This window comes from Crocodylus siamensis, chromosome 7 (assembly GCF_052110815.1).
Source record: "Crocodylus siamensis isolate JL-2025a chromosome 7, ASM5211081v1, whole genome shotgun sequence".
Lineage (NCBI taxonomy): Eukaryota > Metazoa > Chordata > Crocodylia > Crocodylidae > Crocodylus > Crocodylus siamensis.
In genome coordinates, this window is record NC_143401.1 from 52,111,039 (window position 1) to 52,135,327 (window position 24,289).

Sequence of the window (24,289 nt, forward strand, 5' to 3'; positions counted from 1 at the left end):
TTAAAGGGCAGAACCTGCCTAAAGAGAGGGCCCTAGGAGCCAGCCAAAAACCCCACAGGTGCAGGTTGCCATGGCAGCAGGGTAATGAGGGAATTAGCCTGCACTTGCACTCAGTCAACTGACAAGAAGAAGGCAGGGCAAGAGGCCAAACTAGACTGAGGCCTCATCACAAAAGACATCATCAAAATACCATCTGCGAGGCATGGGGCATGGTAAAGGGGTGGTTTTGGAACCACACATCTAGCCCATAAGGTTTGGGGGGTATCATAAGGCACCTTCTGAGTGTGGGATTCAGTAAGGAGTCCAACAGCTCACAGGGTTTAGAGGAGTCTGTCATACTGTGACCAAGCAGCAACTCAAGGGCAGCCTTCCAATTAATCATTTAAACCAGCAAGATGTGGCAGACAAAATTACCATAGGGCATACCATAGGGTATGGTGCCCTAGGGACATCATGGCCATCCCTAGGGAGGATGTATAATGACAGTTCCCTTTTACCTGTGGAGCCCTGGCAGCTCCATGGCTGCTAAATTTCAGAACAATTTACTGTAAACCCAGAAAAAAAAAATGTGAATTTGCATTATATCTTCCTGTGCTTTGAACATTAAGCCATACAATAACTATTTTAGGTGGCTGCTTCCTAGCTGCTACAGAGCACATCTACACAAGACACTAACTGCACAGTAGCCTAATAATACTACACGGTAGCACATCACAGCACAAACAGTGCTAATATGCTACTGTGCAGTAGCATCACTAAAAAGGTATTCAGTGGCACTAATGTGCAGTAACTCAAGTTACTGACCATTTATTTAGCACTCCATTTTCAAGTACTAAATTAAATGCACAGTAACCACTGTGCACTAATGAACATGTAGATGCACCCACCGAGTATGAAAGAGGCACCAACTCATCCATCCTACACCACTTTGGTTTTGCCATGTCAATCCAAGAGAGCTCAAACTAGATGGATAGGATTTATATCCTGTCCTACCTGTGGGCAGGGAGATCATACTTTACCTGAACCTCTCCAGCCTACCCACCAGTTTGGATGTGATGGTATCTGATCACCATCCCCCAACTTCCAAGGAAAGGTAAGCCCTTAAACCTTCTAATCTCTTTTTGCTCCAGCTAATCAAGACAAAGTTCACTGGAACTGAATTGCAGTGGTTTCACTGTAAATAACAAACTGTTTCTATTTTCAGAAATGGAGACGACAGGATTCAGAGCAATTGTTGGTACAATTTAAAAGACTACCATCAGACTAATGGAATTTTTCACATCTTATTATTTTATAAGCAATTATTGCAATGTGTTATACAAAATCAGAAATGAATTCTATCTTCATTTTTTTCAAATAGCCATAAAAAGTTACAAAATTACTCAAGATCTTAAATGTTTTGTGTATTCTACACGTATTATAGTTTTGAAGAAACGAAAAATATTACCTGTTTATTGATGTGTCAAGTATTACCAGAGGTTTAAGATTTATATTGCATTCAACAGATAAACTGAAGCTGACTGTGGAGAAAAGGGTTAAAACTAAAAGAAGCTTTATGTGTTTCAGTTTAATTTAGAGGCATTAATGTAAGATTGCTGTAGATTTTCTTCAATTATGATAAATGATTTAGAGGAAGAGATCAGCAGGTATAATCTCTTTGAAATGAGGAAACAGCTGAGATACATGGATTATCTTAACCTCTTTACTTTATTATGTTGAGGTAAAAAAAATCCTTATCAGAATGGCCCTGGATTGGTTAACTGACACCATATATACGAAGGAAAAGAATTTTAGGTCACAAAAGGAGAAAGAAATAACTGAATTATACAGTTATCCCCTTAATTAACTGTGTTGGATGAATCATTCTGAAGTATCTTTCAATAAGATCAGAATAGCAAAAAAAAAAAAAAATGTATTGTTTCCAGAAGAAAGACATAACATTAACACTGTGTACACATATTAATAGTATCTATTTTTTTCACCTTTTTTTTTTTTTTTTTTTATAGCTGGCAGTTACATGGTAATGTGCCAAACTAGTTACTGAGATCTAAAATCTCTTTTTAAAACACTATCAAACTATCACTTTTTCTAAGAGAGAGTGCATCAGGTAAGCATGTCATCCAATTGCGTTTCTGGATTTACTAACAATGCTTAACCTCACAATTTTGCACTTAAAGCATCTCGGCATCTGCCCTAGTTCTTCCTATGACTGATGAATTGTAACTGGTTAAACGTTGCCTTTTAAGAGGTATATGGAAATGGATTACTTACATATTTAACAAAACAATTTTCTTTGTAATGTGAAAGTAAGTATAGAACTCATAGCCCTCAAATTCCAAGAGATCCAGGAAGTAAAATTATATAGAGACTTCCTGTTCCAAGCATTCAAACAAAAGTATCACCTTACCAGTGACAATTCACAACTCTTATCAAATGTCCTACATATGTGCTTAAGTCTGGGATATATTATTTTCAATCATTTTCTGAATAAAATATTTATTTTAAAAACCTATGGTATTTTGTCCGTCAGCTAGCTTATAGTTTATGATAAAGAACAACTATTTCCATTTATAATAACTATTGTTTTTCAAGCAATGTTGTGCAAGTATACTTTCCAAGTGGAAGACCTCACCTTGGGGTATACCAGGCACGTGGCATTGCTTGCAAGTCCACCAGCTGGTATAAAGCCATGAAACAGTCCCAACTGTGCTAAGACAAACTTCAGGAGTGTTCCTGTCACGAGGCGGGGCCCCTGGAGAGGCCGTGATCTCCCCTGGCGCCCCTACTGTGCCAAGTTGCCTGTTTAGCACCCTCTTTCTCGCCCGCCATGACTTTGCTGTTCCTATAAGATTAATGGGAGGCTGCCTTACTTGGCACCTTGGACTCGGTGCTCTTACTCTTCCAGTCCCAGCTCTGTACCCGATGGATTTTGGTGCTCCAACCCTGTGGGCATCGTGTGCCTCCAACCTCCCCTGTAGCATGCCCCAAGCCTCACAGATGTACCAGACGTTCTCGTATCTCTACTCATCTTAGTGACCCCTCCCGGGTCATCTCGCTCTTATGCTCGCCCTCTCTGGGGCCTCTCAATATGTAGCTCACCCTCTCCGGGGCCTCTCAATATGTAGAGGCAGCACCCCCACTGGGCCTGTCTCCCCATGCTCACGCACTCTCACCCACCCTGGGGTTTCGTCGCCCGCGCTTCCCGCAGTAGGTTACCCCCACTGGGGTTTCGTCGCCCGCGCTTCCCGCAGTTGGGGCTCAGGTGGCCTGTACCCATGCCTGGCCCCCTGACCCGTCTTCTGGGTCATATGCCCTGCTTGGGCTCTACCCCTAATACTGCCCCACTGGGCTGGGGTCAGGACACCCCACTAGCTCTGCCCGATGTCACCCCACTGGGCTGGGGTCAGGACACCCCACTACACAGCACCACCCTACAGCACACCACCTGCTGTGCCCTCCTTGGCACCAGATTGCTATGCCCTCCCAGGGCACCAGGAACCCCCACACTATCAGGGCGCGCCGCTGAGGCCTCCTCCTTCCCCTACAGCCTCACCCGGTCCCCCGGTATAACAGTAACAAACCAGGGAACATAAAGCCATAAGCCAACCGGCTATAACTCAAAATAAGCCTCCTGGCTATAACATAAACTGCACGCCACCCTGGCTATTCTTCGCGCTTCCAGTCAGGGTTCTCTCCCCCTTTCCCTCATACAGATGCTCAGGTGGTAAGGCTGCGCTGCGCTGCGCTGCGCTGCGCTGCGCTGCGCTGCGCTGCGCTGCCCTGCCCTGCCCTGCCCTGCCCTGCCCTGCCCTGCCCTGCCCTGCCCTGCCCTGTAGCAGAGCTCCTTCTCCTCAGGCAGTCAGATGGAACTGACCTCTGGCCTCAGCCTGGCTGCTTATGAAGGCCAGGCCCTGCCCCCTGGCGGTCAGCTGACCCAATCAGTTGCCCTAGCAACTTCCACCTGCGCTGCCCTGCAGATTGGCAGCTGGGTCCTTGTTACCTTTGCTAGTAGCGAGCACCCTAGTGCTCTGCTGCAGTTCCATACCCATGAAAGGTGAAAAGTCCTTAAAGTAATGTGCTGTGTTATGGCATCTCTATCCCCGGAAGTTTTAAAGAACAGGTTAGACAGACACATAACTAAGATGGTTTCGTCAGGAATGATCCTGCCCTGAGTAGTGGGCTAGACTAGATTACCTTGTCCCTTCTACTCCTATCTTCCTATGATGACATCAAGTTTGATTATATTTCATTTAGGTTAGTCACATACATTCAAAAATACTGAGGCAGAGGTAATCTAAGTTTCATAGCTTACTCTAGGCATGCTTTTACAAGTGCTCTGGAGTTGGGGGCTGGATGGGCATTTTAATTAGATTGGATTTGGGGCTCCCAAAAGCTGCTCTAATTAAAAAACCCATAGCATCTCATGTATTCAGCATCCTGTGTTTCAAAATGGCCCCTGCTGCCATTTCAAAATTCAAGGATGCTGAATACATGAGACACTGCAGCAGGCTGGAACGTTTTGATTAGGATGCTCCAGCGGACTAGCTTAGTCAAGTCTGCTCTGTCACATTCTTAACAGAAGGCATTGGAGCATATGTTAAAGAGCCCTAGGCTGTATGTAGATGAAACAGGGCCCCAGAATTGAAGCAGTGGGTTTTAAAAAACACTGCTTCAATTTAGGGCTGAATAAACCCCTGTATTGTGCACACACCCCACTGACTTACTTGCCTTTCCGGCCGGAAGGGCAGGGCAAACTGCCAGTGAGTGGAGCAGTCCCTGGGCTAATGGGGGGTGGGGTTGGTGTTTCCCTCTGTGGCAGTGGTGGCCCCCGCCCCGCAGGTGGCACCTGTCCACAGGCACTTGGCTTGGGTGGGCCCAGGGGGTACTGCAGCTATAGAGGGAAGCACCAGGCCCCACAGCAGCTCAGGAAGGCAGGCAGGCTCCGGGGGGTGGGGGTGCAAAAGCATTTAGCCCACTTTGAAGTGTCATGCACACATGCATCTCATTTTGTCTACACACAGCCTTAAACACCCTACGTTAGATCATTAGTGGACAGATGTTTGCCCTTCACTGGGGGGCAGGGGTATGCAGACTGCCTGCACTGGTGGTGGCCAACAGCTTGGGGATGCTTTTGCATGCTTCCCAACATGCTCCACTGGCTTCCTGAGCAGTCGGAGATTCCAGAGCACAGCCTAAAAGGCAGGCCACTAGGGCTCTGCAAAATTTTACCAGGTGTTTTATTTTGAAGCTGTTTCAAGCTTGAAACAGAAAAATCAAAATTAAACAAACTCTTTGAAACAGCTTTGCAACAAAACAAGGGCACTCAAAACATTTCAAATGTTTCTCATGGTGTGTGTGTGCCCTGTGCCAGTCCCAGGCAGCAGCAACAGCCTCCTCTCATCCCACATGCAGATATGGAGGCCCACACCCCTGGAGGAGACCAGCACAGCCCTGCAGCCCTCCCAGGGGTGCAGGCCCCCAGATCTGCACACTGCATGAGAGGAGGGTGCCAATGCCAGTACCAGCAAGTGCCATGAGTTTTGCTTTGAACAGTTTGAGGTGTGGTTTCCCAGAAACCTCTGCACCTATCTCCTTGAACTTTGGCAGGCTTCATGCCCTCAGAAGGGGCTACCATTTCTGTAATTTTCATACAAATCTTCCTGCAGAAGAGGAAAGGACCATGATTGAGAAGAAGAGACATACTAAGGAGAAAGACACACACACACAAGGCAATGTCACCAAAGCCCCATACGCTGCTGAGCACCAGCAGCAGTGGCAGAAGCAGCATTGGGAGGTGACAGCTACAACTATGCTCCCCACCCTACCATGCCACAGCCCCACCTACCCTGCTGCTACTGCCTGCTGTGCCATTCACTGGAGCTCTGAGGGGCCCAATCTTTCCTTCTGTAGAGCACCTAAGGATACTGTATAAAGATAGAAAAATACAGATCTGCGGATGCTTCCCAAACCCACCATGTCTGCAGCTGTCAACTCAGAGCAGCCAAACTCAAGCTGAGTTCCAAGGCATCTCTGTGTGAGGCAGTAGCAGGGAGAGCTGCAAAGGTACAGGGATGCCAGTGGAAAATGACCTAAGCTGACTCCAGAGGGGATCTGGTACAGAAGTTTGATAGGCCAATCTAACCTAAGTCAATTAAGTCTGATACTAAATCCATTCAGGTTTATCTTAGATGGGTTCTGCCATTTTTAAACAAGTGGGCTGAATTTCTTTTCTGTTACAGGTTTAGACTGATTTTCAATCACTTGTACCAGTTTATGTGTAATGTCTGTACCTGGCCTTAATAGCCACATCAGCAATCTATCAAACTATACAGGGGCTCAGTTTTTTTTCTAATCTTATGGTTGAAAAATTTCTTACAGAGCTTATGAGTGTGTGCAGGACAGGTTCCACCATGATACCTCAATTTGGTTCTCCCTAGTCACCATCTAAGTTTATGGACCCATTTAAAGATGACAGAATTTGGGCAAGTACATAAATTGCCATGTCCAGAGGTATTTTTTCAGTTTATATATAAAACTCAACTGGTTTTGCTTGCATCTCAGATGAAGTCTGGCATGCCGAGTCACATAGGTACAGGATGTCATGTATTCCCATGCCTGTAGATATTACTGTCCTTGCAAAGTGTTTATACAGGTGAAGAAGTTTACCGTATTTACTCAAATCTAAGACAAGGGGTTTTTTTCCCAAATGGTATGGGGAGAAAAGCACCTCATGTTAGATTTGCATACAAATCAGGCAGAAGCTGCAGAGGAGAAGTGGAGTAGGGGGGCAGAAGGCTACTGTGGGTCTGACTCTGGCCATGACCTGGGCTCAGGGCCACAGTCAGAGCCACAGCAGCCACCTGCCCCCCTCCACTTGCTCCCTGTGGCTTCTACTCCCCTTCCTTCCCCTACACCACCACCTCCTTCCCCTCTTACTGGCCAATCAGCAGCTCTGGGAAGGAACAGTGCCCAAGCAGCACCTGATAATAAGGGAGGAGGGAGTTGGGGAAGAGGCACAGACTGTGAGGAGCAAGGGGGAAGGGGAAGTTCAGAGTGGGGGTAAAGGTTGTGGGGAGGAGCTTAGCCTGTGCCACTGGTAGGGGGGACAAAAAGAAGTTGGCAGGGCAGAAGGCAAGGAGGCCACCTGCTTTCCTCCGTTGTAGCAGTGGGTGGGGAAATGAATTACAGACAACCCTCTGATAATTAGATTCTATATGTGGAAAATTATAACAAATGTATATATTTTCCAAATATAGAATCATATATATGGAAAATATATACATTTGTTATAATTTTCCACGTATAGAATCTAATTATCGGGGGGAATCATCTTAAATTCAGGGCCAACTTATATTCAAGTAAATATGATACTACAAAGCAGTTCTCCTGAGATATATAAGCCATTCCTGTTATCAAACTGAGTCAAGTATGGTCAAAATGAACTCATTTCTTAAACTGGTGACAGATTTGATTTTTCTCTGTTAATTTTTAGACCCAGTCAAGTGAACAAGGACTGGATATGTAGGATGATTTTCAATATTTTCTGCCTAAATAGAAAATGATCCACTTGTCCACGTATGGAAATAATCAGATAATGAGGTGGTTTGTAACCACTGCCATACATTTTGTAAATATTCTCAGGGCTGATGAGAACATCCAACATGAATAACAGAATATTGGTGGTGGGATCGCTTTATTAAAAATTTCAAACATTTCATGTGACCTGGACAAGTTGCCGCATAAATATGTGCACCTACAAGGCAAGAGAAGTATTCCACTCCCCAGTATCCAAGGAAAAAATGAGAGAAGACAAGACATCATCACTCGCTCTCCACATTTTTTCTGCTTACCCATCTGTACAGAACTGCTCCATAGCTCCAGGATCTAACACGGACTGCACCTTTTGAGCACAGAAAAGTTGTATGGGGGTCTAGAACTGGACGGTGTGACCCATCTACACAATGCCTAAAAGCATAATTTCTTGAATTGTTTTTTGGAGGTCAATACAGTGAAGGAATTTAAGAAACCATTACCAAAGACAGGTGATGGGCTTGCAAGATACTGACTGATGGGTAAGCTGCTCTCAAAAGTGATCAAAGTGGATGTTTTGAAGGTAATGGGTATGTTGAGAAATTTACAAAAGCTGACTTTGAAGAGATTCTTAGGTGCTTTTTTGTCTTCTAGGGGAATCAGGCTGTCTAGGAGGGTGAAAATCTGTCCTAACTGTAGTAAAGCCACCCTGTAGGGCGGTGGTAGCCAATCTTTTCGGCTGGCATGTCACAAGTTAAGCCTCAACCCTCCCCAAGTGCCACTCTGATCCCCACTCCTTCAGTGGCTTACCTGATACCCCAGGCTTGCACCCTGGGGTGCCAGAATGAAGGGTCATGTACTACAAAGAATCTTCCTGTACACTTGTGACATGCATGCTGAGTTGCCCCCCTTCCCCTTGCTCTAGGAGCACGTCTAAGGATCAAAGGGTCACACTCAAATCCTTCTGTGCAAAATTATTCTGTGCAAAAAGTATATGTTTTGAAAGATAGGTCATCAATTGTACTCTACCCTTCTCTGAATATCCGGGTGGTCCCAAGGGCTTTTCTGTACCTTACATTTAATATTTACTGGATACAAAGCAGCAGGACTATTTCTGCTCCATTAAAGGAAGAGGCCAGGGCCACACTTTAAGATACAGAGCAGCAACCATCTTGCTGAACTACTCCCCCTCTAGCTTGCTCTCTTCCTCCTGGCCCCACATATCTCAACCTCCTGGTTGCCCAACAGTCCAGCTTCAAGAACAGGGCTGGAGAGTTCTCTTGGTAATGCATTCCCCTTGGCCTAATGTTTAAAGCGTTTTGCTGGCGAACAGGAGATTCAGGTTAAAATTTCCTCTGAGTCAAGGGGAAAGACTAGACCCCACGTCACCCGTCTCCTGTGCAAATACCTTAACCACTGATCTATTAAGGCCAAAAGGTGGGAGAACCCTCCTTCTCCCTCAAATATATGCAAGTCATGATTTTTTTAGACTAAAGCATGGAAACTTGCCTAGCATTACATATGAACCAAAGTGCCTACACAGCCAGAGTACAGCTTTCAGAGCATGCTCAGAAGGAAACCACAGACTAAGGATAGCCGCATGCAAGCACCAAAAATTGCAATTAAATGGTTACAAACATGCCAGTTAGGCACATAAAGGTAAAACAGGATCTACTCCAATTCTTTTGCACTCTGTGTTTTGGTGTCAACTTGATTTGCATTTGCTTTGTACTTTTGTTTGCTGCCATCGCAAATAGGAACTCTAACAGTTAGGTAGGAGAATAATTGCACAGAGCCCTTTGAAGGGATTCATAATGGTCTGTCTTTATGAAGTAGGAGAAAAGAAGCTAGAGTTTGCCAAAATATTCTGAAATGGTTAAATAATGCTTCATTTTCAAGAAGTGCTGCACTTTCTGGAACTGTTGTATGTCATACATCCAGGAGTTTGTGTGAATTCTCCTGAATAACAATGACCTACATCTTACAGTTGAAGCTGTTCTGTGCATCAGGCCCTAGAAGCCTATCAAAACTTCAAGGATAGTGATGGTTCAAGTGCTATAACTTCATTGGTGAGTACCACAAATTATGGGCAAATACTCTTTCGTGTTCATCATGCACCTTTTCACTGGATTGGTCCAGAGTAAAGACCCGTTCAGTTAACTGAAATAGTTAAATGTCCTTCCTACAAGCATATTCATGAGTCACAAACAAGAATCTGACATCTAATGGCTGGATATAGAGGTAGAGTGCCATGTTAAAGGACCCCAAGGAAAAGAATCCTTAGGAATAAATCTCTCAAGATGCCAAGCCAAATACTAGCAGTGAAGGCTGTCCTGCATAAACTACCAGATGAACTGGAAAACAAGAAGACCAAGAAACGAAGGCAGCCTGGGGAGTACCATGTTGCACCATGAGTAGGAGGAAGGAATTTAAGAGACACAATGCAGCCCTGCCCATTGCCCGTAGCTAGAGGCAGAAGGACATTAAATCTATGTGCCACTTCAATTAGCGCTAACAGGCAAAAATTTCCCACTTGTGTGCACTGGATACACACACACTTACAGTAGAATGTAAATATGTACAACCATGCAAAGGAGAACTATTACTTTGCATCCCCCACACTAAATATTTTAAGAAGTCTGGATTATCAAAACAATAATAAAACATCAAAGGCACCAATAATCACCAGACAGAATAATTCTACTTTAACTCATTAAACATGATACATGGCTGCATTCATATGTGCTTTGAGGCATATATATAAAATAGTTGGAAAAGCTGGTCACTTACATCATTCATGTATTCAGAAAGAAGATCTTGGAGAGCCTGGCGGATGGCATTACATTCTGTGATAATACGTTCTCGATGAAAGTCACGTGTGCAGGAAGAATCAGCTAACAGAGCTGCCCCACTGATGATCGCTTCCAAACGCTTCTCTAGTGATGGCCTTATGTCCTCTTCTTTTATGGCAAGTGGATCCAAGATGATTAAGCTCTAGAAATTGTTTTTATGAGAAAAAAAATTACACTGATGCCTTGTCTTTGGTCATTTTTTCCCTGGATTACTATAACATTCTATTTCCACATCTTCCTTTTTACCACTCCTTCCTATTCAAAAATAGCCAAAGGACTGTTAATCAAGGCAGTGGAAATGCATCTCACAGGAGCCTAATCAAAATAAATGGGCATTCTATTAGATGACCAGGTCGGTCATACTGCAAAGGCACAGTAGATTATTTCAGACCAGATAAACTGCAACCAGTCTATATCTTTTGGAGCATTCTCACTATACTCCCCTTCTCCCTGAATCCTTTAATTGGCTTGTGTTTCCTGCTACATCAGATTCAGTATTTTCATCCTCACCCTCACAGTCTCAACAATGTCTCCCCATCATACTTCTCTCATTTCCTCATTTCCCAATCATATTTTACGCGTTGGATGAAATTATATTTATCAGTTTAGAATAGTTTGGTTCCCCACCATGGTAGTAACTGACTGCCATTTATTCTTTATTTGTTTATCCTCTTGACTCCACTCTGAAGTAGGGGAGTGTCATCATGTCCTTTCTACAGATGGGGAACTGAGGCACAAAGTTACTTGGCCAAGGCCTTATAGGAAGTGTGCAGCAGAACAAGAAGTAGAACACCAGTCTCTTGAGTTCCGGGTTGCCACCTCTCTTTTATTGGCAAGTTTTGTCATTTACATTAATGGAAAATGGTTTTATCCTTTATCTATCCCTCTGTCTACTAAACTACTCTCTTTTCTTCTTTCAATTTTTTCTTCAAAATGTATTTCATAAAGGATATATGCCTCTTTGTCACCTCCCTTCTCTGCCCTCATTTTCAATTTCATTTTAAAGCCAGGGGATATTCAACACCTCACAAGATTGGCCTCTTAAAGTCTGGATTTTTAAATTCAAGGAGAAAATCAGCAGTGTTTGCCTTTGGCTTTAAAAAGCCATCTTGGATTATGTGATCAGGCTTTGATTTTCAGGCCAATGTGGCAACTGACTGGCAAAAAAGAAAAGCATAGCACTCCTATTTCAAGAGACTGAATAAGCAAGCTGCAAAATACTTGTGTGTGTATAGAGATAGGGTGGTGTTAATGTTCTGAGGTTTTGTTTAAAATATATTAGGCTAACTACAGGCATTCAAAAAGCCTCTGACAGAAGCACTCCATTGCACTTTACTTAACTGCACTTTACTAACTATAAGTTAGAGCAGGAATGAAGCAAACAGACATTCGCTATTCAGTAGAGGGGAGGGGGAACTCAGTGCCTGCCTGCACTGACCAAGGCCAGCAGACAGAGGATACTCCCACACACATCCCAGGAGGCTGCTGGAGCAACCTTTCTCCCCAACCCTGCCTTCCTCCCTCACCAGTTGGCAACTGTCAGCAGTGGCTAGAGGAGAGAGGGAGGCAACAGAGCCCCGCACTGCAAGGGCCCCCTAAGGGCTTGCTTGTTGGGTAGCATCTTGGAGAAGGACCAGGCTGGGTCCACATGGCAAGGGGAGCTCCCTTCCCCCACATCCCAGCCTCTAGACAGCTGCAACCAAGAGCTGAAACACAAGGCTGCCTGGCCTGGCTTTTCACTGGGCTGGGGGGAAGGGAGCCCCTCTGCCACACAGACCCAGCCTGACTCCCCACCAAGACATAAGTCAACAAGCTGTGGGGGGGCCCTCATGTGAACATCTGTTCTGTTATGGCTTTAAAGAGCTCTCTATGCTCTTAACATACATTAAGTGTAATGTTTGTACCTAGCCTTAGCAATCTAGACCCAACTGTCTAGCCCTGAAAATTCCATAGGTGCAAAATTTATGACAGAGTCATATCACAGGATAAAATAGTGATAAAGTGACAATTAGTTGGACAATTTGAAAACTCTGCTTGTTGTTTTTAATACTTGTCTTCAATTAAATGAATCCTATATACAGAAAATAATCTGCGTACAGAAATCCAGTGCATTGGAGCAGGCTCCCTACATATGTATAGGAGCCCATTATGTGCCACAAAGAAATGAGACCTATGAAAAAACCTTATGAAACAATAGTCCAATATGTCACAGTGTTAAGGAAACTCAGCAAGGCCTGTAGTGAGTTGCAGTTTCTGATCAGAAATGGAATAGCTTGTACCATTAAAGACCATGAGCTAGGAGAGAAGACTGCTTTGTGCAACCAGTTTAACCCTAGACAACACACTCCAGATATTCAGGGCAGAAGAAATGGTGAAAGCTCAAGCTAAAGGTCTGCATCTATAAGAAAGGGTTTTTCCATGCCTTACATGCAGAAGAATGTAGCCAGAAAAGATCATATCAGAGAACAAAACCATGTGCAAAGAAAGCAGCTGCTTGAGGTGTATCTACCTGGGTGTATCTACACATCACCCTACAGTGACATTGTGATGTGCTATGTCGCCATATGGTGCGCTACAGAGATGTAGCAAAAAGCTATTCTATGTGTCTACATGTAATTGCCAGCTATGTCACTGTAGTGGCATGCTCCTCTTGTATAGACATGTAGACACACCCACTGTGTACTATAGCCAATTCTGCAGGAAGTGCAGGTTGCAGAATGGCTCCAAAATGTTCTCGCTTTAGGAAGCCATTAGAACTGTGATCAAAATAATCGTGTAGCAAAATGCTAAAGATCCCAAATGTGTATGTCAAATGCACACCTTGATTGAGTTCTCTGAACATGTATTAGCATAGATACATAGAACTCAACCCAGCTTGGCTGAATTCTAAGTAGAACTATTAGTATCAAGCAAAATTGTGTAGATGGACTGGAGAATACGGATGTATGTGAATGAAACCATTATTCCACACAAACTGGATACTGGGGCCTGGGTTAATAGAATCATATAGAATCATAAAATTATTGAGAATTAAGGTTGGAAGGGATCTCAGGATGTTGTCTAGTCCAACCTCCTGATCAAAGCAGGACCACTAGATCATCTCAGCCAAGGCTTTGTCTTAAAACCCTCCAAGGATGAAGAGTTCACAACCTCTCTGGGAAACAGTGTGCATCAAAATAATTATAAAATGCTGAGAGTAAGACCAAATGGAGAACAACAAAAATAAAAGGAATGGGTTATTCAAAAGCAAACCTATCTGTGAAAGCAAGATATGTAGTGAGCATCAGATGCAAAAATATCACATACAAACTCCCATTCATTGTGGTAGCTAAGCATGTTAAACCAATTTTAGACCTGGCTGTCTGTGAAAAGCTCAAGCTAATAAAACATGCATTTTATAGAGAAGATTCACTCCAGAGTGATGTGCTGGTAACCTCTCCTCTCTAGGGCTAGGTACAGACAGTCAAAAAGCCTAAGGCAGAATCGACTCAATGTACACAGCTTCTTCTATGCTGCATAGGTTGAACTGATAACCAACTGAACTCATGTTCAGTTTGCAGTTGGGAAAAGCAGGAGGGGCCTGCACTGATCCAGGCCAGTAGGTTGGGTGGTACTTCAGCATGTCTCCCAACCCTCTGGCCAGTGTGAGCCCAGGCAAGTGGGGCCATCCCAGATTGCCCCCACCCCCTTGCTGTTCCACCACAAGGGATTGAGGAGTCCCCTGTCCAGGTGCTGGCCTACCTCGGAGAAGCCTCCCCCTCGGGGGGTTTCTCCCAGCCTGAGTTCCCCAGCCCAGGCCTTAGACTGGGGAGCCAAGTCTAAGGCAAACAGCTGCAGAAGAGTTTAAGAATTTCCCTCAGCTCCCTGAGGCTGCCCTGGGCTGTACCTGAGACTTGCAGCAGCTAAGGCAAACAGCTGCAGGGTTCAGGAGGAAGAATTCCCCTCAGCTGCTTGGGGCTGCCCCAGACTGTGGGATCCTGGGCTGGAGTAGGGGGAAGCCACCCAAGGCAGGGGCTCTCTGGTGCCCCCCATGTTGAGCTGCACAGGCAGTCCAGAGGACTCCTTCTCCCATCTTGTAGCAGCACTTGAAGCAATCAGCAGCTGGGAAAGGAGAGGAGGGAAATTCCCCTTGGTTCCTCAGAGCTATGCCCAGCTAGGGACCCCAGTCCAGGGTAAAGGAAACCGTCTGAGGTTGGAGGTCCCTGGTGCCAGCACCCCTGGGGTTTGGGAACTCCTTCCTCCTCCCTCCTGTGGCAACTGCTAAGGCAAGCATCTGTGCAGGGGAGGGGGAGGTGGGGAATTCCCCCAGTGAGGGGAGGGCTGTGGAGGACTGAAAAGCCCCCACCACAGGGGTTTCCCCCCTGCACAAACTGTGTAGACCTGGACTAGGAGGGTCTAGGTGTCTCTTCCCCTGCCCCTCATCCCTATGGGCTGATGGACATAGATAGGAAGCAGGCTAGTTAGCAGAGGAGCAAGAAGTCCCTGCTCCACTGGAGCAGACAGCACAGCCCAGCATTGCAAACCATCCTGGGATGGTGGGGGGTTGTGTGTTAACTTGAACCAGAAAGGTATCTGGAGCAGAAGTTCCATAAACCGGTTTGACCTAAATCAGTTAGGTCTGATACCACATCCAACCAGGTTTATCTTAAACTGGTTTTGGCCATTTTGAAAGTAGTTTATATGCATGAAACTTCTGTTCTGTTACAGGTTTAACTAGGTTTCCGATCACTTAAACTGGTTTATGTGTAACTTTCATCCCCAGTTTAGGGGATTGGGATTGCCATGTTGAGAATATGGATTGTGGATGTTGATATACAAGAAGGGCCATTGTTTTGATGAGGAGGGAAATGTAATGATGTGTGAATAAAAAGTTATAATTTAGAGATGGCCCTTTATAATGGGTAGTGTTGTACGGAAATGGAAAGATGAACCTCGTGCAAAAAGAAAGCCAAAGATTCAAGATGGATGCAGCTCTCTGCAATTGTCATTAAAATATTTTTCTTTTTTCATTCTATCATTATCTCATGAACCCTCAGAAGGATTAGAACTTCTATGAAGCCCAAGGCCTGTGGCTCTGGAAATCCTGAGAGAAGACAGAAAGTAATGTCCTGCTTGTTCCTGTGCCAGACTCCCAGCTCCAAGTTGGTAAATGGAATTCACCATTTGGAACATGTATAGAATAATGTTGAGGATATCAGCATTATTCTATGCAGATAAACTTTACAGATTTGGAAGGGAAAGTATGCTAGAGACACATCTCCTACCCTAGTCATGGAGAACCCTATGCCAGATAGCCACCTGGTTGGGATGATTGAGGAACACTGTATTTAGTTCTGAACATTTGACTCAACTCTTCTCCCTATAACATAGTTTTTTCTTTCACTACTTTGAGGGGAAAATAGAGATATTTATTTGACTGTCTGGACAATCAGAAGTATTGCAACAGCATTTTAAATGGTATTCAAATTACTATGCTCACTTCTAAGATCCCTGTTAGCACAGAAGAAAGGAAATAGCTCTGGAGACACACTTGTGCCAAAAGGGATGGGCAGATTGTTTTGGTTTACTTGAACAGCATAGAAATGTAATCACATTAGAAATGTAATCATGAAGCATTTCTATTTTCGCTCATAATTAGCTCTTTGCTATAGCTTTCTCCTGCTAGTTGGATTACACTTGAATGCAAAGGAAAATTGCACAAAATTTACATGGAGAACAGCATAACTAAAAGCAGTTATCCAGCACAAGGTTCATTTGTTAAAATGAGCTATATTTAATGCTCAGTAGTAACAGGTAAAAAGTACCACCCTGTTTTGAAGGACTTCATGGGAAATCAAGGAAATGCAGTAAAAAAGTTTGCATTTACATGGTAAGCAGTGCCATCAGAGACTTAAAATCCAGAGGAAATTAACACCTTTCACCTGTCACCACTACATGCTGCATGAATAAATGATTTAAAACGCAGCATCTACACAGTTTTCAGAAATGGGATCTATGTTTTTAAAGATATTTAATCACTGTCTTACCTAGGTTTTAATTATTCTGATTGCTCACAAAGGCAACACCCACTGATAAATATTCTAATATTATAAAAGCTTAAGTCAGTCTGTCTGTCTGTCCATAACAGACAGCAAATAGGAGTGCAAACAAGCAGTCTAACAGGAGTTGGTGGCAGTGGAGCACCACCATGATGGTGGGCATACAGGAGACAGAGGGTGGGGCAAGGCCAGTGCAGCCCTGCCCTGTTCCCTGGAGGCAGGGGCAAAGGAGTGGATGGAACAGGGGGCGCAAGCCCAGCAGTGCTGGCCCTGCCCCCCTGCCCTGCTCTTTGCAGATGGCGACAATGAAGCGGAAGAGGGGGGTGGGCCTTGCCCCTCCCTTACCTCTTGCAGGTGATGGCAACAGTGGCATGGGGGAGAGTGGGGTTTGAACACCATGGGGGGGTGAGGCCACTGGTGCTGGCTTCGACCCACCCTTCCCCCCTTCCATCATCACCGCCTGGAGGGCCAAATGCAGGACAATGTGATGGCAGTGGGGGCAATAGCGGGCATGCCGCAGAGGTAGTGGGGGAGGGGCAGGTAATGTGGGAGGAGAGTGGGCCTGAGTGGGGAAAAAGCTGGTCTGCTATGGTAGCGGGGGATAACGGCCTGACCCAGCCCAATGCAGCCACGGAAGCAGCTGGAGGATGGAAGGAGTGGGACTCTTCCCCCACTTGGGCCTGGGCCCACTCATCCCCCACCCCGCTCCCCCACATTGCCTGCTCCTCCCATCTCTGAGCTGGCCCAGTGTGAGCAGGACTGAGTGGGTACACCGTGGCATTGGTGGTGATGGTGGGGCCAGGGGAGGACTGGGCCTGGGCCTGACGCAGGGGCGGGGAGCAAGCACAAGCCAGGGGAAAAGCTGGCCCACCATAGTAGTGTGAGGGGAGAGGGGGGGAGCAGTGAGCCTGGCCAGGCCAGGCCAACCCAACACAGCAGCTGCAGGGGGAATGGAGGAGCAAGCCTTCTCCCACCATCAGGCCCAGGCCCACTCCTCCCCCAACCCTGCTCCCCAATATCATCCTCAAGCCCATTCCTCCATTCCCCCCACCTCTGCAACAGAGAGGAGGAGAGCAGGCCCAGACCCCAAGCAGCAGGTGGGAAGGGGGAATGGGCCCAGATGGGGGGGCCTAGGGGTCCATCCTTGCCCACTCCCCCCCCAACATTCTTGACAGGCAATTGGCTAGTATAATAAACACCTTCCAAAGTGTGCACACAATTAGTAAAAGGAGTCTATATACAAATAAAAGAGTAAATATTTAAAGTAATTCATTCAAATAGCTAATTTACAACCATCACTGTCCTATATACTGTACCACTGTGTCACAGAGGGCATCTATACATGTCCTCCAAGGTAGTGTGGGGGGGCACTTTAAGTAGAGCAGCTCTGAGAGCTAACGCCCCGTACATGTGATGTGGAGGTTGCTGGAGCATGCTAATTAGCATGCTCCAACAGACTCAATTAATCGAGTCTGCTCCAATACATGCTAATTAACATATGTTGAAGCAGAGGTCCATCACATATCTAGTTGCCCAGAGAGTATGTAGTCGTTTTGCTAGTACATATGCTGGAATACAGCAAAAAATTCTATTCTAACTACTCTGGGGTCCTTCCTAGCTTGGAGAACATTAGTTTAGTCTTTTATGAGACAATGATAGAAGTTCATTTTTCCCCTCTACAATTGGTGGCAAAAACCACACTTTTTCTAAACTGGAAAGGAACTAGAAGTGTATACAAAAAGTCAGGCAGCCTGTTGGGAAGATGCTTTAACTATGTTTCTTTACACAAAGTGCCATGGGTTAGGGAGCCATTGAACCTAATAGACATTTGCCTGTTGGGTCTTGGGGACTCAGGGCCTGCCTGCACTGATGCAGGCCAGCAGGTAAGGGTGCTCCAGCAGCCTCCCAGGAAGCTGCTAGACTGCCCCTCTCCCTGGCTCCCCTCCCACCAGTTGGCAGCTGTCAGCAGTAGCTGAAGGGGAGAGAGAGGGGCCTGCTGTGTGCCCCACCCCCAACTACCCCTTCTGGGATCTTGGGAGGAGCCGGGCCAAGCCCACACAGCAGGTGTTGGCTCTCTTCTCCATGCACAAGGATCTTGACAGAGGCAGAGGCTGCTACATCTGGAGCTGGGGCAGGGGGAGAAATGGAGCTACTCAACATGTGGACCTAACCCAGCTCCCTCCCAAAACCTCATCAGGGAGAGCCAGACCACATCTATGAGGTGGGGGGGGGCTCCATTTCCCTCCCCCTACCCCAGGTCCAGGTGCAGCAACCTCTGCTGCTGTCAAGATGCTCACACAGCAGGCAGGGAGAACGGAGCCCCTCCTGCCTTGCAAGTCTAGCTTGGCTACCTCTGCTGGGGTCTTGGGGGGAGCCAGGCTGGGCCCATGAGGTAGGGGGCCTCCATTCTTTTCCCTGTCCCAGCTCCAGACATAGCAGCCTCTGCCACTGTCAAGATTCATGCAGAGGGCATAGGAGATCCCATCCCCCACCATGCAAGCCCAGCTCCACTCCCCCCAACACCTCAGCTGGGATAACTGGAGGGAGCACATGCAGCAGGTGTGCTTCCCTTTCACCAACCCACTGACTCATGGAGAGGAGACAGGGGTATGCAAACACCAACCCAGTCCTGAAAATCCATATGGGATTTGGGCAGAATCACCCAAAATTAACCCTCACAGGGAACCTGTACATAGGTTCCCAAAGGAGCTCTGTCTTAGAGCACCCTGTCTGATACTACATCAGACAAAGGTTAAATATCCGTGCATTCAACTATTTTAAAAGGACACTGCAGCCATGAACTTTGGTTGTGTTATGGCTACAGAGCACTTTTGAGGGCCTCATCACATAAAAAATGTAACTTCTGTATACACCCCAAGGAGTTCTGAAGCCAGGAATCCTGAATGAATTAAATGTTCTAGTGTAAGAAGGAGAAAGGATCCAATGCCTTTAAACATGAACACTCTTCTCATCCAGCAATGGAGGCATTAAATAGTAGGGCTCTGCGAAGCTTCAGTCCCTGATTCGATTCAGCAGAGATTTGGCCTGATTCAGTGGCTGAATCTCCAAATCCAAATTGAATCAGAGGACCCTTTCAATTCTCCAAATCAAATTGGAACCCTCTGAATTGATTTGGAGAGATTCTAAAAGATCCGGCGATTCAGAAATAGACACAGCTTTAAATGTTTTTTCTACATACCTCTAGATAGCAGGTGGTTCGTGAATGCTGTGATGGTGGGGCAGATAGAGTGTCTCACAGAAATACAGGGGGCTCCCCAGTGCACTTGGCAGCAGAAACAGAAGTGGACCAGAAGCACTTTTGGTCCACTTCCAGGTCCAGCAGGGAGCATGCTGGGGGGCCCTCACATCTCCCCAGTTTGGTAACTGGTACCTCCCGGTGTGGGGGGCACCCAGGGTCCCCCAGCAGCTGATCACCAAGCCAGGGGAGCACACAGGGGGCTGTGTACTTCCAGTCCACTTCCGGGTTCACCACCAAGCACATGAGGAGCTCCCCCGCACTCCTGTGGGATGCTCCATCCACCCCAGCATTGCAACATTCTGAGCCTGGTACCTTTAGGTATGTAAAAAAACCATTTAAAGCTGTGTTTACAGTCAAATTGCCAATTCTCCAAATCAGCATCGAATATTCAGATTTGGATTCAGCTGAATCAAATCGGGGACAGTGATCCAAATTAATGAAGCAAATCACTGTCCCCGATTTGAGCCAAATCCAAATCCAAATCCAAATCCAAATTGAATAGGGCCTGTTTCATACACCCCTATTAAAAAGCAGAAAGAAAAACAACCTGGAAATTATCAAATTAGTTATTTTCTGTATAAAGCCCTACTTGCGTTTTGTACTCCATTACCTTTTCGGAAGTGAACAGTCAGACTTTTGGTTATGTTACACATTTATCAGTATAAATTTACTGACAATACTGTCCTTTTCCACAATAAATCTTCTTGGCTGTTTCAAATGGATGGCCCTGATCGCCTCAGAACTAACTATCATGTGCACCACAATCCCTCATGCACGTGGCAGTGAAATAATGAATCCAGCAAAGTCAATGGTAAAACGCCTGTAAACTTTACTGTTCCAGGATTTCACCAGGGACTTCACAGGGAAGGCCTGCGATATAGCTTATATAGTTCTACAAAACTAAAAATAAAGAACTCTTCAACTAAATGTTCCACAGTAGAGCTGCTTTACATTTTTGAAGGAATGGGGAAGTTTCATAGTTTCATAGTTTGTAGGGTCGGAAGGGACCTGAACAGATCAAGTCCGACCCCCTGCCATGGCAGGAAAGAGTACTGGGATCAAACAACCCCATCAAAGCGTTCATCTAGCCTTGTCTTAAAGACCCCCAGGGTAGGAGCCAGCACCACTTTGCTTGGAAGTTGGTTCCAGATCCTAGCTGCCCTGACAGTGAAGTAGCGCCTCCTGATGTCTAGTCTGAATCTACCCTCTGCCAGCTTGCGACTGTTATTTCTAGTCACTTCTGGTTAGTGCTCGGGGGAACAGGGATTCCCCCAATGCCTGCTGGTCCCCTCTGACTAGTTTGTAACAGGCCACTAGAACCCCCCTCAGACTTCTCTTGTGGAGGCTGAACAGGTTCAGGTCCCGTAGCCTCTCCTCATAGGGCCTGCCCTGCTGCCCCCGATCATGTGAGTGGCCCTCCTCTGGACCCTCTCCATGTTGTCCACATCCCTCCTGAAGTGTGGTGCCCAGAACTGGATGCAGTATTCCAGCTGCGACCTAACCAGTGTTGCATAGAGGGGGAGGATCACCTCCTTGGACATGCTTGAGATGCATCTGTGGATGCATGACAAGGTATGTTTGGCCTACCTGACTGTATCCCCACAATGCCGGCCCATGTTCATTTTGGCATCAATGATGATTCCAAGATCTGTTTCTGCCTCTGCACTGATGAGAAGGGGGTTCCCCAGCCTGTAGGTATGCTGCTGGTTCTTCCTCCCCAGGTGCATCACCTTGCACTTGTTGGTGTTGAATCCCATCCTATTCTCATCTGCCCACCCCGTACCCTGTCTAGGTCCAATTGCAGCCTATTCCTCCCGTCTACCATGCCCACATCCCCCCACATCTTGATGTCATCAGAAAATTTGAACAGGGTGTTTTTTACCCCGTCATCCAGGTCACTGATGAAGATATTGAACAGTGCAGGGCAAGGACCGAGCCGTGCAGAACCCCACTGCCCACATCCATCTAGGTCAAAAATGATCCTTCCACCACCACTCTCTGGGTGCAGCCCTCCAGCCAGTTAGCGACCCATTTGACTGTGTAGGTGTCAACACCACAGTCCCCCTGTTTTTTAATGAGAATGGGGTGAGAGACAGTGCCAAAGGCCTTCCTAAAGTCCAGAAAGACTGTGTCCACTGCTACCCCTGCATCAAAGGATTTTGTGACCTGGTCATAGAAGGCCACCTGGTTGGTCTGACAGGACCTGCCTCTAATGAATCTGTGTTGGTTGCCCCTAAGCATAACCTCCCCCACTGGCCCCTCGTGGACATATGCCAGGATAATTCTCTCAAAAAGCTAACCCAGGATTGAGGTAAGACTAACTGGCCTATAGTTTCCTGGGCCCTCCTTCCTCCCTTTTTTGAAGATGGGAACCACGTTGGCCCTCTTCCAGTCCTCTGGCACCATACCAGAGCACCACGAGTGCTTGTAAAACCGTGCCGGGGTCCCGCAATGACCTCAGATAATTCCCTCAGCACTTGGGGGTGGAGATCATCTGGACCAGCTGATTTAAATATGTCCAGTCCCTCCAGAAGTTCCCTGACTATATCCTCACTGACCCTTGACCTAGGTGCACCTCCCCTGGGGCCTAAGAGGGTCCTGGTGGGAGGGCTGATTCGGTCCCTGCCCAGGAAAATGAAGGCAAAGAAGCTGTTAAATAGGTTAGCTTTATCATCTGGTGTGATGACCAGATTTCCTAGCGTGTCTTGCAGGGGCCCACGTTACCTGGTACCTTCTTTTTGCCCCTTATGTATTTAAAAAAGGACTTCTTGTTGTCCTTGATCCGGGTAGCTAGTCCCAGTTTCATCTCTGCCTTGGCCTTCCAGACTGCCCCCCCGCAGCCCCAAGCAACTGCAGTATAGTCCTCCCTGGTGATGGCTCCTCCTTTCCATTGGGTGTATGCCTCCTTTTTAGTTAGGAGACATTCCCAGATGCTTTTGGTGAGCCATGGGGGCTTTTGCACCCTCCTGCTGCCTTTGATCTGTGTTGGAATTACCTCCCTTTGGACATGGAGGATCATCTCCATAAGAAGTGACCACTCTTCTTGGACACCTGACTCCCCTCCCCTCCAGGACCTCAGTGCCTCCCCAACTATTCTCCTTAGCTCACTGAAGTCGACCCTCCTAAAATCTAGGGCTTCTGCCTTGCTGCAGGCCTTTGCCATCTTGTGCTGGATGATGAATTCCAGCTGTCGCCCCAGTGGTCGAGCACCTGCAGCCCCCTCACCAGGTCATTACCCGTGGCCAGCACCAGGTCCAACAGGGCATCTCCTTTGGTGGGGCTGTGCACCTCCTGGGTTAGATGGAGGTCCTGCATTTTGGCTAGGAACCTACGTGAGTGGTCAGAACTGGCTAACTGCTCTTTCCAGCAGATGTCTGGAAAGTTCAGGTCACCCATGATGACCACGTCTTTTGACCTAACTACCTCCGTGAGCTGACTTAAGAATTCCTTGTCTAGCTCCTCCCCTTGGTTGGGTGGTTTGTAGTAGACCCCCACTGTTAAGTCTCTTTCCCCTTGACTGCCTTGTATTCTAAGCCAGAGCACTTCAGTGTGCCCCTCCTCTGACTCTGTGCTACTTGATGAGGATGTTTATTCCTCCTTAATGTAGAGTGCCACACCCCCACCTTTCCTCCCTGTCCTGTCCCTCCTTTACAGGCTATAGCCCTTAATATTCACTGCCCAGTCATGTGTTGGGTCCCACCACATTTCTGTGAGCCCATCTATGTCTGGCTTGGTGTCAGCTAGCAGGACCGTAAGTTCCTCCTGCTTGTTTCCCATACTACGAGCATTTGTGTAGAGGCATTTGAGGCCTCCTGAAGATGTGTGCACTGGCCCCGTAATCTCAGCATTGCCCTGGCCCCTGTTGCTTACCTGGGTATTTGTTCTGCTCGTCGGTCTTGGCTGGGCTGTACTTGTGGGTGCCACTTGGTTTAGTGGTCCAAGGCTTCCTCCACCCTCACCTTCCCTTTCCCCCAATAAGCCAAGTTTAAAGCCTGCTGGAGCAGGCTTTAAGTCACCAGAACCAAACAGCAGCTTCTCTGCTTCCATGAATAAACTTAAGAACTTAAAACAAATAGAAATTCCCCTCTCTCCATTTCTGTACAAACATCTTAAACCTGTAAAGTTTTTGTCAAAGTTCAAATGGAAAATAATAAATATTGCAAGCAGCATTTGCATGTATGTGTATACTTTGGTAGAAAACTTATGTGATCTTCCAAATGGATGGGGTAGATTGAGGATGAACACCCTCCAGAAGCCAGAGGTGACTGCCTCAAATCAGCCAGTTCTATTTTGGATGAAAAAGCTTCATAATCCTATCAGCGATTTGCCTGCCTCAAGGAGCTGTCCTTGTCAATTAGGGGACAGAATGAAATGAGTAATCGTTTACTAGTTCTGGTTTGAGTCATCATTCCATTACTTTCACTCAAAAAAAAAAAACTGCAGTAATTCCTAACATAGTTTCATTGTTTCATAGTTAGTAGGGTTGGAGAGGACCTGAGCAGATCATCAAGTCTGACCCCCTGCCATGGCAGGAAAGAGTACTGGGGTCAAACGACCCCAGCAAGGTGATTGTCTAGCTTTGTCTTGAAGACCCCCAAAGTAGGAGCCAG

At 46.4% G+C, this 24,289-nt stretch overlaps 1 protein-coding gene across 5 annotated transcripts in view; it reads right to left on the reverse strand.

The window, feature by feature from the left end:
* CTNNA3 (catenin alpha 3) overlaps nucleotides 1–24,289 on the reverse strand; it is a 1,496,635-nt gene that overhangs the window by 1,081,779 nt on the left and 390,567 nt on the right. For all 5 annotated transcript variants that reach the window (XM_090056878.1, XM_090056880.1, XM_090056877.1 and 2 more), the window contains one exon: nucleotides 10,321–10,524. In XM_090056878.1, the coding sequence (XP_089913004.1) occupies nucleotides 10,321–10,524 (204 nt within the window). The remainder of the gene's footprint in view (nucleotides 1–10,320; nucleotides 10,525–24,289) is intronic.